A 15722-nucleotide genomic window follows, 5' to 3' on the forward strand; every position below is an offset into this window, starting at 1 on the left:
CACTGTCAGGATAGATCACTGTATCTCATTTTATAATGACCAGCATCATTTCTTGATCTGTGCATGAGGCACTCCTTGCCCCTCCCTCACATATCTGACATAACATTTTTTCTCCATTCTTCTGGCAATGAAAGATGTTTTAATGTGAAATTCTGGTAGCATGCAAGAGACTACACAAGCCAATTCCTTTTACTTTTGTTAGCGTTTAATGAAAGAAAATATAGAATACTATGAGGAAATATCAGTTTTGCTTGGCACCTCCTTGAACATATCACAGGGACTGCTCAACATGCACATATCCCATTTTCTGATGAATTACTAAATGTTATCCAGTTTCGAGCCTTTGGGGTTTGCGGAGATAATCTGTAATGGAGATCAAAACTTGTTTTCACTTAAGCTGAGCAGTCCATTTCTAGCCCTGAATGAATCAGGTTTGTGTTTTACTTAAAATGTCTCAGTCCCACCATTCTGCCTCACTCACTCTATGAATGAAGATTATAAAGTTACTTCTTCTTGAAGGGCAGAGGGTATATCTTATTGCTGGACCGATGCCATACGCTGCTCATGATATGAACATGAGTCATACAGGAACAAGACGGTGAGCTTTAGAAATGAATGATGTTACTCTCTCCAAAGGAAGTTCGTAGGAAACTGGAAATATTGGGAGATTGTAACAGCTCTTTTACCCCTATATTGCTCGTTTGAATCTAGCTCTTGAGGACTGAAAGTCATTACTGTCTGTTCTGCCCTATGTGAAATAAGTAGTTGGTCCCGGGACTTGTCTGCACTGATGCAGCTGCACTGCTGTAGTGTGTCTCGTGAAGAGACACTATGCCGACAGGAGAGCGCTCTCCTATCGGCATAATTTCTCTACCCCCGTGAGAGGCAGAAGTAATGTCGGCAGGAGGCACTGTCCTGCCGACATAGCACGATGTGGACAGCGCCTTAAGTCAGTGTAACTTACATCGCTCAGGGGGTTGTCATTTTCACACCCTGAGTGACTTATGTTACATCGACTTAAGCGGTAGGGTAGACCAACCCTTAGTCTTCTTTTTTTAATAGCACCATCTCAGCACTATCTCAATTGGCAGTTAGCAGAAAGGCAAGGGATTGAAAGCACATGGAGAATGAAATATCCTGTTGCTCCTAGGCCCCTCCAGGTCAAGGATGAGACAGTTTGGTAGGTCAGCATGGCAAAACTTGCACTGCCACTGTCTTTGCTGTATCTGTCTATGAATAGAAAAATTGCATCATACGGGTTGCCAGCCCTATAACCTTTTACAGGCAGTAAATTCCCCAAAAAATCATTAACAAAAAAGACTTAAGTTCCTGAATTGTGTTCAGTTAGAAGTCTTAAAAATCATGCATTCCAACGTGCTTCAATATTGATGCTGGTGATTAAAAAGTAAACACGTTCTGCTGATTCTGTTATTGACTGTTCAGAGAACAGAGTTTAACACTAAATAACAAAGAAGATTCTCTTTAAAATGTAGCCTTTTAATTTTAGACAAGCACAAAACCACACTCCTTTCTCTGAAAGAAATGCAGTTGTTCTGCAAGGGTTCTGTGTTATAACATTGAATTATATCTGAGGGGGTCAAAACTCTGCACTTGATTCCTATAGATAGTACAGCACTAGAGGGAAAAGGTGAGAGGAGGGAAACCTCTGAAGCCTTTTTAGGACCCTGATCCAAAGTCTACTAGAATCAGTGGAAAGATGCCCATTGACTTCAACGAACTTTTAAGCAGGCTCATAAAATATGACACTTTTTGTTCAACACTTGCTTTTTTAAAAAAGAAAAGAAAAGAAAGTTGAAAATCTTTGTAAGAATTCTATGTTGTTCCTCATCCAGAATTTTTTTGCTGTATTCTCTAGCTGTTCTTCATGCATCTTCTGCCTAATTTTGCTGAATGCTGGTGGGATCAAGTCATTTTGGACATCCTGCTATGTAACGGGGGTGGCATCTGGTTGGGCATGATAGTTTGTCGTTTCTTGGAGATGAGGACCTATCATTGGGCGAGTTTCAAGTAGGTCTAAAGTAAAAGCCAATAAGCTTCATGTTTAAAATATTGCAGTGTAAAATTCTGAATTATTAGCTCTTCGTGAAATGTCTTTATGTATGTAAAATGCATGTGCTATAGAAATGGAGTGTGATCAGTGTATATTTACAATGCTATATATGAGATTATTAATGTTGGGGCACCATCTTGTGTTAAAAGATTTAGTTTCATCCACAGTTTTACTGAGATGGCAAAGCAGTATTATCCATCTTTTACAGATGGCGAAACTGAAACTGAAAGAGGATAAGTAACTTCTTGTTAGTGACCTTGGACAAGTCAGGGACAGAGCTAGGAAGAGAGCCCAGATCTCCTGCCTTCCAGTCTTGTATCCTATACACTAAACCACACTACCTTCCTTAACTGGACATGCTGTTTGCTAAGATGAGGGAGACCTGGGTTTTGGTCTAAATTCAGGATTTCCTGCCTCTCAATCCAGCAGGGACACAAGGAGCATCATAGAGTTGGTGTCCCACGTCTGTGGGAGAGTGCAGTGCAGATTAAGAGTAAGACAAATAGTATATCCATTGAGGGAACCGTCTTCACCACTAGCTTTTTATTTTAGGATGGTGTGGTGGTGGTTGTCATTATCTGTTAAGAGGCTCATGTGAATTCCTAGTATTTTTAAATTCTTGGTTGGTGATTTTACAAAGGTGAACTGCAAGGAGAAAAATGGTTTTGCTTGTGTCCTTTACTGCTCTTTTCTGTTATGTAAAGGTGGGTTCGAAGATTAAAATAAACAAACAAACCAAACCTGCACTTAAAAAACCAAATACCAGAAATGTCAATCTCTATTTCCCTGTTTCTCCTGGAGGAGCACAGACCTAGAGTGGGATAGTGACATCACAACAGGCTGAAATCTAATTTGTCGCTTTTCCAACCCTCAGCTGGAGGAGAGGAGAGTTGGAAGGTTCCACCAACAGCTTTCCTTCCATTTGTTTTGTTAACCGTTCGGGTAACAAAGATGTTAAAAACAAAATGCAGCCCATCTGACAGAGACTCCCCTTCCTTCCAAGGTGGGGGGGTGGGCGTGGGGGTGAAATTTATGAAGCAGAGGTAAGCTTATGGCTTACATACAGTGCTGTATGTACATGGCCATGTGGGACACCCCAGTTGGGTCCAATATCAAGCTAGCATGGGTTGGGAATCCTGCAATAGCAACACACTCAGACCAGTGGAATAGGAATCCCATATTTCTAAATAATGAAATCTGACTGATCCTTTAAGGAGTGGTGTTGATGATCTATAGAAGGGAATCGCCATCTACACCTCGTTGGTAAGGACAGTGAAGCTGTAAAATAGGGAGATAACGAGGGAACCTCTCTTCAGGATTCTGTGGGAGATTTGCAGAACACCATTCCTCTTGGTCCTTTTTCCTTCAGGGAAAGAACAAAATGCTTTGAAACCCAAACTGAATAACTGTACTTTAGATAGCACTGGGAGTTTGACGTCATTGTTTTCTAGTTTTTGCTTTTTTACTACTGACTGAAGTCTGTATATAGCTCTGCTATAAGAAGGCTATTTCTCATAATAACCGTTTGCCTCTTCACTGAAACACTCAATAAATTCTGCCTCTTAATGCGACCCTTGCTGTAACACACAACACATTGCCCTTAAGTACAGATTTATGGGAAAGAGCAGTGCATCATGATTTGTTATAGAAGAAATACTAAAATGCAGTATCACTTCCCCTCCCCCTCTACCCTCTCCTCCCTCCCCCTCCCCCGCCTTATCTTTTCCTTATCTTTACTGCAGCCATTCTTTTCTTTCAGGGACATTCATACCACCACAGGGAAAATCAAAAGAGCTGTATTACAGTTCACTCCAGCTAGTTGGACCTATGTTCGCTGGTTTGACCCCAAGTCTTCATTTCAAAGAGTGGCTGGAATATACCTTTTCATGATCATCTGGCAGGTAAGAAATAACTTTTGTGAAATCAAAACTAGTATCAGCTCAGTTTACTTACTAGCTGAGTTTGGTTAGAAGATATTATATTCTTATCTTAGTCCATCATTGAAATGTATAATTAAATGAACTGATACCACAAACTATTCTGGACACTATCCAATGCATCTGGACTACAGTTTAGGAGTGAAATTACAGTATCTGTGAAAGAAACAAATGGCTGCAGATTGATGTACTGGCTGTGGGGTTACTGTATGCAAAGGGTAGTTATAAGAATTGAAGAAACAAATGGGTAGGTTTTTCCCAGCTGATGGTGCATGCACCAGTATGATATTCTGAATTCAGTCCCCAGTTCACCAAGGTTCTTCAACATATGCCTAACTTTAAGTGCATATGACTTTAATGGGAATATTCATGTGCCTAAAATTAGGCACTTGCTGAAATACTTTACAGCATTTGTGATGGTACCCAGGGATATGCTCTCTTTTTTAGGACTCTAATCCCATTGCCCTTAATCTCTGTTCAGTCAGGCAACATTTAATACAAGTGGCAGTTTTGCTTAAGTGAAGCCCATAATAGCCCTTAATAACATAGCCTTTAGTGATGACCCTGTTTTCTGGGCACTTATGTGCTACTGCTATCTGCCTCTCATTCAGTTGTGTGGTCTGTAATCTGCCTGAGTTGGCAGGCACTACCTCATACAACTCTGTTAAACTGGTACATTTGCCCTAAAAGCTCAGGAACCACTGGTTTAATTTAAACCATTCTTGATCAGAAGGAGATACAGCAAGAGAGCACTGCATTACTGAGCGACTGCAAACTATTAACAGTCATTGGTGTCTGGCCCCAGTCATATTGCTGCCGCCAAAGGCTTTTACGTTAATGCAAAAAGAAGGGAACTAATGCAGTGAATGTAAAGGGGGGGAGAGAGGTAGAAGAAATTCTTTCCCCATAAAAATTAAGCTAATTTCTAAAATGTCGACAGAGATGTTTGAATATTATCATTCTAGCATCGTAGAAAATTCACCCCTAAGATAGCATGTAATTTACTTACTTACAATTTTGCTAATTGGAACAGACTTCCTTTGTGAGAGATGTCTTGTTTTGAGATGAGGCCCACTGGGACATCAGTCCTACAATTCTTACTCCAAAAATACTTCAGTACAATATAGTGTAGGACACACTATCTAAAATAAAAAATGATCACATTGGGCAGTCACATCCTCACTTGATTTTCTACTGTGAGAATTCTTAAGGGGTTAAAAATTTCAGTAAAATTAAACCTGAGTACCTGTTTCAAGGGAGCAGGTGGTTTATTACAGCTGTTTGGAGCTGCCACCTCCAATTCCAGATTTTCCTATTCAATTTTAGCTGTTTTTTTAAAAGTGACGGACTAGTTTGATCATTTGTGGTTTTGTTGGGGTGAGTGCATAAATATGCTGGTACTAAATTATGAACATGTTTGTGCATATTTCAGCCACTTGCCCATAATTTATACTAACTTTAGGTCTTTTTAAGGGATTTAATTTAAAAAAAAACAACTTTTTAAACTAAACAGGTATAAATGGGGAACTCTTTTAAAAAGAAAAAACTCAGCTGGATTTGGTTTGTAAAGAGTCCAGTGAGCTCTGAATTTTACAGACTTGAACACTTTCTCTTCTTTCTAAATTTGTGTCCTAGCACTGGTTCAAGAATTACGCTGTTATTCTAAAATGGAACTCTACAAACTACTAACTGAAACCTTGATGGGTTCTGAAGTATACAAAGTAGTTCAGCACTGGGTTTTTTTTGTTGTTTTTTTTTTTTGGGGGGGGGGGTTGTTTTTATTAATTTTATTTTTTGGTTTGTTGACTTGGTATACAACTTTGCCTGTTCTGAAGATGATATTTTAAGAGCTTTTAGTTCTTAATCCAACCAGCAGAGCTAGTTACTGAGCTGCAGTAAACCATAAATAATTCCCTCTTGTGTATTTTAATTATGATATTAATCCTAACATTTTCTGTATCAGTCTCTGAGAAGGGGTTACATGTGCATGTGTCTGTTCAATAGACCCTTATTAACTGATTTTTTTATTTCCAGCTGACTGAGTTGAACACATTCTTTTTGAAACATATCTTTGTATTCCAAGCAAGTCACCCTTTAAGCTGGGGTAGAATTCTCTTCATTGGAATTATCACAGCACCCACTGTAAGGTAACTTATTTTATTTTTTTCTAATTATACAGTAGTTCTGATCCTTAGGAACACAAGAAAAGGTGTGCAGGCTTTATAAATAAGTACAGTATGTGAAAAGAAATAATGCATTTAAGTCTCCAAAAAGGGAAAAATTATCATTATTTTTGCAGTACTAGGTATAAGACTAAGGATAAAATTCAGCAGTCTGAGTGTATGATACTAATGGTGAGACTTGTGTGAAAATCTGCATTTGATAAGAATCCATCATTCTCTCTTCTGATTGCACAGCAGTTGCCTGTGTTGTGTGGATTAACTCCATATACAGCCATCCATAATTTCATGTAAGGTTCTTTTGTTGACAAGAGCCATATGATCATGACAGCATGCAGGTTAGGGAATTTACACCTGTGGGTCTTTCCATGATACCTGCCTCTAGCTACTTATTTATGCTTGAGTATAGAATATACCACAATGTGTTTATAAGGAAAGGTGATAGTTTCTTGTTTTGAATACTTAGTGAAGCTACAAAATATGAACCATGATTGGGATTTGAGAACTAATCAATCCGTAGTCACCTCACAAAATTATTTCATGAAGTAATTTTGTGTAGCAACCAGCTTCTGTTTACATCCAAATTGAAAAGTCAAGATTCCAGCTAATGAAGCATATATTGTACTTGAGGTTGTTTTTGGGTGGGGTTCTGGTAAATATATATTTTAATATGTATGTGCAAATTGTTTGCATAGGAACTGAACTTTTCAATATTGTGTGTTCTGTCTCTCTTAGGTACTTATATGGACCCCATTACCATAGTATCTGAGCGCCTAACGGTCTTTAGTGTATTTATCCTCATAACAGTCTTGTGAGTAGGGAAGTGCTATTATCCTCCTTTTACTGATGGGGAACAGAAGCACAGAGAAACAAAGGGTATGTCTACACTGCCCAAAAAAAAAAAAAAAAGCCCATGGCATCGAGTCTCAGAGCCCGGGTCAACTGACTTGGTCTTGTGGGGCTCCTGCAAGTGGGTTAAAAATAGCAGTGTAGACGTTCCTGCTTGGGCTGGAGCATACGATAAGTGACTTGCCCAAAGTCACACAGGAAACCTGTAGCAAAGCAGGGAATTGAATCTAGGTCTCCAGAGTCGCAGCTTAGCACCCCGAACCACTGGACCATTCTTCCCCATTATGCTTCCTCTGTTTAAATTCTTCACCCTGACGTTACAGCAACGTAAGACTTTTGAATTTAATTTCCTCTGTATTTGTGAAAGGATAAAAAGAAGACAATTCTGCTATCATGTGTCCCACTATGCTGGCAAATGGCATTTTTCCTAATAATCATATCACAAGTATTGCTCTACCTTCCATTCACATTAATTAGCCGTTAATCTGTTACCCTCAAAATACAATCACTGTCACAAGTAGTATTCTTTATTGGCAGTCTCTGTAGAAAAACCATGAATTGAACGGCTTGGAAACTGAATTATCCCCCACCCCTAGCAGTGATCTCTCCAGGTCAATGCTGATACAGGTTGGCAGATTATGAAAAACCTTGCATTGTGCTGCTGCCTGTGCTGTGTGTGTTCTGTGAATGGAGGATAACAGTCACCAGAGCTGTCAGTATAATCATGTAAATTCTGTTCCATTCCCACTTAGACGCAGTGTCAGAATGGGAGCCTTTCAGAGTAATGTCAAAACAGGAAAGAGGCATCTTTTAAAATGATGAATCTAATTTTTAAACAGATCCTTGGTTTCCTTAGACTGTTTTTTCCCCAGGACTAACCCTCTACTGACACACTTTACCTCCCAAGCCGTACATGTGCACTCAGGAACTAGAATAACTTAAAATGAAAAGTAACTTCAAAGTTTAGAGCATAGATAATTTTTTTAATCAAATTTGCTCTTCCAAGACTTGTTAGCCTCTGGTTGATTTTTTTTTTTCCCCATCTGATGATTCGTCCTACTAAAACTGAAGCCATCTAGTAGGCTTTCATCATAATTTAACTTAACGCATGATATAAGCCCTAAGTGCTCCACTTTTGATATAGGGAATATTAATGTTAATCATTTTTTAAAAATGTAAATGTATTTCAGAAGCTTTGTGCTTCATTAAAGAATTTTCATTTGTTGTTTTTGTTTCCAGGCAATATTACGCCTACCTCACAGACACACAGTGCAAAAGGGTAGGAACTCAGTGCTGGGTGTTCGGGTAAGTGTTCTTGACTGTTGGAATTTTTACAAACACGAGGCTGTGTTCTGTTTTTGTTGTTTTAAGTGTTGGCAGTGCGCTCAGTGTGGTGCCAGGTCTGATATGAAACCAGTCCTTGCCCCAAATTGTTTTCTGTGCCTGTCTTTTAGATTGAAAAGGTTCCCTGGGAGAAGCCTATGGGAGAAGAAAATCTTAGATTTGTGGGGTGGAAAGGCTGGAGAAGGGAAGGGAGAGTTATAGGTGCAGCTGGTTAAAGAAAGAAATATTAGTTAGGGCATCTGCATTCTGTTCCCCACTTAGTTGGTGGTGCATTTGGTGGCTTAGCAAATAGCTTATCTCTGATGCATCCATTTTAACTGTGCAGATTGCTTGCCTAGCCGGGATATTGTGAAGCATAATTAAGTAGGGCTAAATTCTGCCTTCAGGTATGAGGGCGCAACGCCTTCTGTTTTCAGTGATTATTGGCTTTACGAGAGTTGAATTTTAGGCTCTTAATACATAATAACTTTTCATTGTAGTAGCACCTAGGAGCCCAGGTCATGGACCAGGATCCCATGGTGCTGGGCACTATACAAATTTTTATTAAGCACACTTTGTAAATTATTTCACCATTGTCCGCAGATAGATGGCATATAGCAGATTTTATTTTTAGATCAATATAAAAATCCAGTCACGCTCATTTGTATTAGTCTTCATTTATTAGTTACTTGGCTTCTGGAACAGTGGCTTAATAAAATTTTAAATTACAAAATCCTCTTCATATCATAGAAGTTAGAGATGGTACAGACCTTTTTGCTAACCAGAACTTCCAATCTGGGCTAGTGGACTCCCCCCGCCGGATTATAGAGCTATCCACTAAAAACGTTCTTTGACACTGCAGGAAGCCTTCTTTTGGATCACAAGGGAACTCTCTAGTAAAGTGCTTCAACAGATGCTAAAAAATAACAGTACTGATCCTGTTTTCAACACCAAGGGCCACATTGGTCCAGGCCCTGTGCAAGGATTTGAGTGTTTCTACTTGCATCCACTTCCTAATTCGCTTGCAGTGGCTGCCACTAATGAGAGAATGAGACAGAGCAGATATAAGTGAATGTCTAAAAAAGGCCAAGAGATTGGATTAAATGGGGGAGAAATTTATTCTATGTCTTCCTTACATATGCACATTGCTAATCAGCAGGTGCTTTTATCTAAATACGACTTTGTGAATTGGGACACAATGTCCAGATTTATAGACGAGTTGCCTGAGGATGCTGTGGAAGAGTTTAAGGCTTTTCTGGCAGAGAGCCCACTAGTGTCTAAGACATCACTGCAATCAGCACTCGGTATGGCGGACACCTCATATAGGATTATGGCTTCAACTGTAACAGTGAGGAGAGCTTCTTGGCTACAGACTTGGCTATGTCTTTGTTTTCTAAAAAGACTGATGAGACATTACATTCTTTTAAGGACTCCAGGGCCACTTTATGATCCTTTGGGGTTTATACCTCAACAGTTAAGACATCATTATGGGGATCTACAACAACAACAATTCCAATAGTACTCCCAACAGTATTTCAGGCAGCCTGCTTATTCTGCAAGACAACAGGACTTCTCCAAGAGGAGACACACATGTTGCACAGGAGAAGGCCCTCTTTTTTCCATCTTCAGCCAGCCAGCCCATAGTCCATCAACTAATGGCAAGCAGCCAATTTGACTCTCCCTTCAAGGGCAACAAACCAGTCACCGGTCAAGGCTATTTCCCCTCCATTTGGGGACATGTTGTCCCACTTCCGTAGAGCTTGGGATTCAATAACCTCAGACAAGTGGATCCTAAACACTGTGCAATTGGGTTATACCATCCATTTTCTATCTGTTCCTTCTTCCTGTGGCTGGAATCACGACTGGTTTGCTGCTCTTAGTCTCCAAGATGCCTGTTCCCATTTGCTGATTTTCCCAAGCCACAGGAAGTTTCTGAGATTCCTAGTTGCAGGTCAGCATTAATAGTATACAGTTCTCCACTTTGCCTTGACATCAGCCCCATCCATATTTACCAAATGCATGTCGGTGATAGCAGTCTATCTACAGAGGAGGGGAACTCATCTCTTCCCATACCTAGATGATTGGTTAGTGAGGGGCAGATCTGAAGAATCAGTCCTCAATTACACTCTATCTCTTTGATTGACTTGCATTGATTTTGAACAAAACAAAATCAGAAGACTGTCAACAACAACAAAAAAGTCAAAACAAAACAGAAAATCAAGTTAATTATTGCCATCCTAGGCTCTGAGTTCAAGGACCTATCTCCCGCATGAGCGATTCTAGGCAATATGATGCCTGTGTCAGGACTTCCAATCTCAGTCTTCAACCATGGTCCATGTATATCTGAAGTTACTAGGCCATATGCATTTACCTAGTCCAGAATGCAAGATTGCATCGTGTTCTCTTCAATCATGGTTGAAGTTGGTCTATCGTTCAAGTTGTTAATCATTGGACAGGCTTGTCCAAATGCCTGGACTCTCTACAGTGTTGGACAGAACAGATCAATAATATGCTAGGGTATACCCTTTGCTTGTTCTCCACTGACCAGGACTGTAGTCACTGATGCCTCCATAATAGGTTGGAGAGCACATCTAGGAATATTGATAATTCAGGGTTTGTGGTCGGAACAGGAAGCATCCTTTCATATCAACATCCTGGAGTTTCGAGCCATTTACGGTGCGTGTCGATCCTTTTGGTATCAGATCAGGGCAGTGGTTCATATAGTTACAACAATGTAACAAGCAGGGAGGAGCCCCCTCCAACCAACTTTGTCAGGAAGCAATAAAGTTTTGGCACTTTTGCATCAAGGAAGACATACCCACAGCTGCACAGTTACCAGGTGCTCAGAACTGGCTGGCTGATCAACTCAGCTGGAGTTTCTTCCAAAGTCATGAGTGGCTCTGAAGGACAGTATGCTGAGGTCCATTTTCAAAGATTGGGGCATTCCGATGATCAACTTGTTTGCAACGAAAGACAACAGAAAATGTAGTTGATATTTTGCTTGCACATGGGTCTCAGTTTGGGCTCGTTAACTGACACCACCTATTTGAATTGGAGATCGACCCTGATGTATGCTTCCGCCCCCCACCCCCCATCCCACTCATTCCTCAGGTGCTTCTCAAACTAAAGTTGGATCATGCCAAAGTGATACTCATTGCACCAGCTTGGCCAAGACAACGTTAGTTTTCCGACCTTCACAATCCATCTGTTTGACCTCCTACCTCTCTTCCCCTCATTCCTGACCTGTCAGTGCAACGCCACGGCCAGGTATGGCATCCAGCAGTCTGCATCTAATGGCGTGGATGCTGCATGGTTAGACTAGAAAGAAGAATAATGTTTGCAAGCAGTGCAGTGAGTTCTATTTAATAGTAGAAAACTTTCTACTAGGTATATCTGTTTGGCGAGGTGGAAGTATTTTTTGGTTTGGTCTTTGACTCAGGGAATTCAGCCAATGCTAGCATGTATTCAAGACATTTTGGATTACCTGTTGCATCTTAAGTCCTCAGGTCTCTCTCAGCTCATTGAGGGTCTACCTGGTGCGATCTCAGCACACTGCATTTAGGGTCCTCTATTTGAGGTCCTAGCCACTTGCTCTCTGTCTTTTCTTTGCCAAAAGACAGCTTTTTTTATTGTCCTAACTTCTGTGAGATTTAGTGAGCTTGTAGGCCTTAATGGTGGACTCTCCCTATATTCAGTTTTTCAAAAACAAGGTGGCCTTGAGGCCACACCTTAAGTTCTTGTCTAAAGTGGGGCATTTAGATCAGAACCAAACTTTGGAAGAGCATTTCTGCTGTCATTATTTAAGCAGATTCTGAGCCCCCCCCTCCGTCGTTTACTGCTTATGAGTCACCTGAGTAGAATACACCTTTTCAAACAGTTGAAGAAGAAAAAAAGTCACCTACCTGTTCTTCAATTGTTGTTCTTCTAGATGTGGGTGCAGATGTGTATTCCACAACCCAGCTTCTGTCCCCTCTGCACTGAAGTCTCAACTATTGATGTTCAGTGCAATGGAGCGGGGTCGAGGCAGCACTGCCTTTAAATAGCTATGAGAGAGGCTATGGGACCAGAGGGCACAAACACCACCCCAATGGGCAATGTAAAGCAAAATTCTCTGATTTCAGTGCAGTGGGCACATGCACACCAAGTGGAATATATGTCTGTACCCACGTTTTGCAGAACGACAGTAGGTAGGTAACTGTTTTATTCCCATTGATCTTGGAGTAGTAGGGCAACACCTTTAGTACTAAAATTTCCTTATTTTTTGATTTACTGTTTCGCCGCTTCTTTAGACAATCCAGTTATCCCAAATGTTCTTTTCTACAATAGTTGAAGTTTAACATGTTAAAAGTAATACAAGTGATTGCAATGAAAGACATTAAGTAGAAAAAACATTTTTTTTTTAAGTTATATCTCTTTAGAGTCTTATCCTACTTTTTTCTTTCTTATTTTCATTTTTGAGATATGGAAAGGATTGTTTTAAAATGGACAGTTCTGGAAAGCAAAATGTCTGTCACTGCCTGGGTAAGATCCATATTGTAGGAGTCTGGCCTCTGACAATATAGCAGCACAGCTGGCAAAAATCATAGAAACCTGTCCTCTAAAGCTGGGAGAGGATTACAGTCTGCAGAAAGCCTTTAAGGACTTGCTGTTTTCCTACTCGATCATAGAAACATTATAGAAGGTGAAGGGAACAAATCTGTCTTAAAACATCTGTCCTTTTTTTGAAAGGAACATTCTGTCCTCTTGAAGTTGCAGACATCAGTGCTGTTCATGTAAGCAAGGCTTGCTCGTGTAGATATTGTCCCATCAGGGCTGATACATGCTGAGGTATGCTTTTACTCCTGCTTCTTGCTTTTGGCAAATATAGCCAACCAAGGTGAATCAGTTGGCACTGAGGTTTTAGGGGACATCCATTTCACGCCCATTTGCTGAATCTCAAGAGATTATAACAACCAGTGAACATTCAGATTCAGTTGTCTGCTTTTGGAATGGCATACAGGCTGATGTGCTGTGTAGCCAATTCATTTATGGAGCTGGCAGTTAGCAAGATTAATGGTATTTTTTAGGGCTGTCAAGCGATTAGATAGATCGCACTGTTAAACAATAATAGAATACAATTTATTTAAATATTTGTGGATGTTTTCTACATTTTTAAATATATTGATTTCAATTACAACACAGAATACAGTGTACAGTGCTCACTTTATATTTATTTTTGATTACAAATATATGCACTGTAAAAAACAAAAGAAATAGTATATTTCAATTCACCTAATACAAGAACTTTATAATGAAAGTTGAACTTACAAATGTAGAATTATGTACAAAAAAACCTGCGTTCAAAAATAAAACAATGGAAAACTTTAGAACCTACAAGTTCACTCAGTCCAACTTCAGCCAATTGCTCAGACAAACAAGTTTGGTTATAATTTGCAGGAGATAATGCTGCCCACATCTTGTTTACAATGTCACCTGAAAGTGAGAACAGGCATTCGCATGGCACGGCTGTAGCCGGCATCACAAGATATTTACGTGCCAGATGCGCTAAATGTTCCTATGTCCCTTCATGCTTCAACTACCATTCCAGAGGACATGCGTCCATGCTGTTGACAGGTTCTGCTCGATAACGATCTAAAACAGAGTGGACTGTCGCATGTTCATTTTCATCATCTGAGTCAGATGCCACCAGCAGAAGGTTGATTTTCTTTTTTGGTGGTTCGGGTTCTGTAGTTTCCGCATTAGAGTATTGCTCGTTTAAGATATCTGAAAGCATTCTCCCCACCTTGTCCCTCTCAGATTTTGGAAGGCACTTCAGATTCTTAAACCGTGAGTCGAGTGCTGTAGCTATCCTTAGAAATCTCACATTAGTACGTTCTTTGCGTTTTGTCAAATCTGCTGTGAAAGTGTTCTTAAAATGAATTTGTGCTGGGTCATCATCCGAGACTGCTATAACGTGAAATATATGGCAGAATGCCAGTAAAATAGAACAGGAGACATACAATTCTCCCCCAAGGAGTTCATTCACAAATTTAATTAATGCATTATTTTTTTTTTAACAAGCATCATCAGCCTGGAAGCATGTCCTCTGGAAGGGGCATATGAACGTTTATCATGTCTGGCACGTAAATACCTTGCAATACTGGCTTCAAAAGTGCCATGCGAACGCCTGTTCTCACTTTCAGGTGACGTAAATAAGAAGCAGTCAGGAGGATCTCCTGTAAATGTAAACAAACTTGTTTGTCTTAGCAATTGTCTGAACAAGAAGTAGGACTGAGTAGACTTGTAGGCTTTAAAGTTTTACATTGTTTTGTTTTTGAATGCTATTATGTAACAAAAAAAATCTACATTTGTAAGTTACACTTTCACGATAAAGAGATTGCACTACAGTACTTGTATGAGGTGAACTGAAAAATACTATTTCTTTTATCATTTTTACAGTGCAAATATTTGTAACCAAAAATAATAATATAAAGTGAGCACTGTACACTTTGTATTCTGTGTTGTAATAGAAATCAATATATTTGAAAATGTAGAAAAACATCCAAAAATATTTAATAAATTTCAATAGATATTCTATTAAAAGTGTGATTAATCGCAGTTAATTTTTTTGAGTTAATTGCGTGAGTTAACGGCCATTAATCGACAGCCCTAGTATTTTTATGTAGCAGGACATCAGCTTAATCTCTAGAAGACCAAATATAGATCTGACTGTGGAAGGTAATGAGTGCCAGGATGTATAGATCCAACATAATAGTAAGCAGCAGAGTAGAAAGTGTTACAGTTTCTAGAGTACTGGTTTGGAATGGAATTTCCAGACAGTAATTTATAATCCTGTATCAAACTCTGAAACTTCAGAAGATTCCCCAAATGAGTGTCACTTCCTATTTATTTGAGCACTACATTGTTTAGCACAGTACAAAACTTTGGAAGAAATGATCAAAGAAAATCAAAATACAGTATACAGCATATTTCACACTGCAATTTAAGATATTCTAGAGCAGGGGTCCTCAACCTTTTTCTTTCTGAGGCCTTCCCAACATGCTATTAAAAAATCCATGGCCCACCTGTGCCACAACTGTTTTTCTGCATATCCAGTAGATTAAAAGCCAGGGCCGACGTTTGGGGGTAGCACACAGGGCAGTTGCCCGGGTTCCCGTGCCTCAGGCTTCAGCTTCAGCCAAGGATGGTGGGGCTCAGGCTTCGGCTTTCTGCCCTTGGCCCCAGCGAGTCTAGTGCTGGTCCCTCTCTGGTTTACTTTGGTGGACCCCCTGAAATCTTTCGTGGCCCCTGCAGGGGGGCTCCAGACTCCTGGTCAAGAGCCACTGTTCTAGAGAGCTGAATAAGTCACACACTCATCTGTCA

The 15722-nt window shown here is 39.9% G+C and overlaps 1 protein-coding gene across 2 annotated transcripts in view; it reads left to right on the top strand.

Moving 5' to 3' along the window:
* PTDSS1 (phosphatidylserine synthase 1) overlaps positions 1-15722 on the top strand; it is a 58730-nt gene that overhangs the window by 30753 nt on the left and 12255 nt on the right. For both annotated transcript variants that reach the window (XM_034763331.1, XM_034763332.1), the window contains exons 6-9: positions 1877-2028; positions 3831-3972; positions 6043-6155; positions 8277-8342. In XM_034763331.1, the coding sequence (XP_034619222.1) occupies positions 1877-2028; positions 3831-3972; positions 6043-6155; positions 8277-8342 (473 nt within the window). The remainder of the gene's footprint in view (positions 1-1876; positions 2029-3830; positions 3973-6042; positions 6156-8276; positions 8343-15722) is intronic.

This window comes from Trachemys scripta, chromosome 2 (genome assembly GCF_013100865.1).
Source record: "Trachemys scripta elegans isolate TJP31775 chromosome 2, CAS_Tse_1.0, whole genome shotgun sequence".
In the NCBI taxonomy this organism is placed as follows: domain Eukaryota; kingdom Metazoa; phylum Chordata; order Testudines; family Emydidae; genus Trachemys; species Trachemys scripta.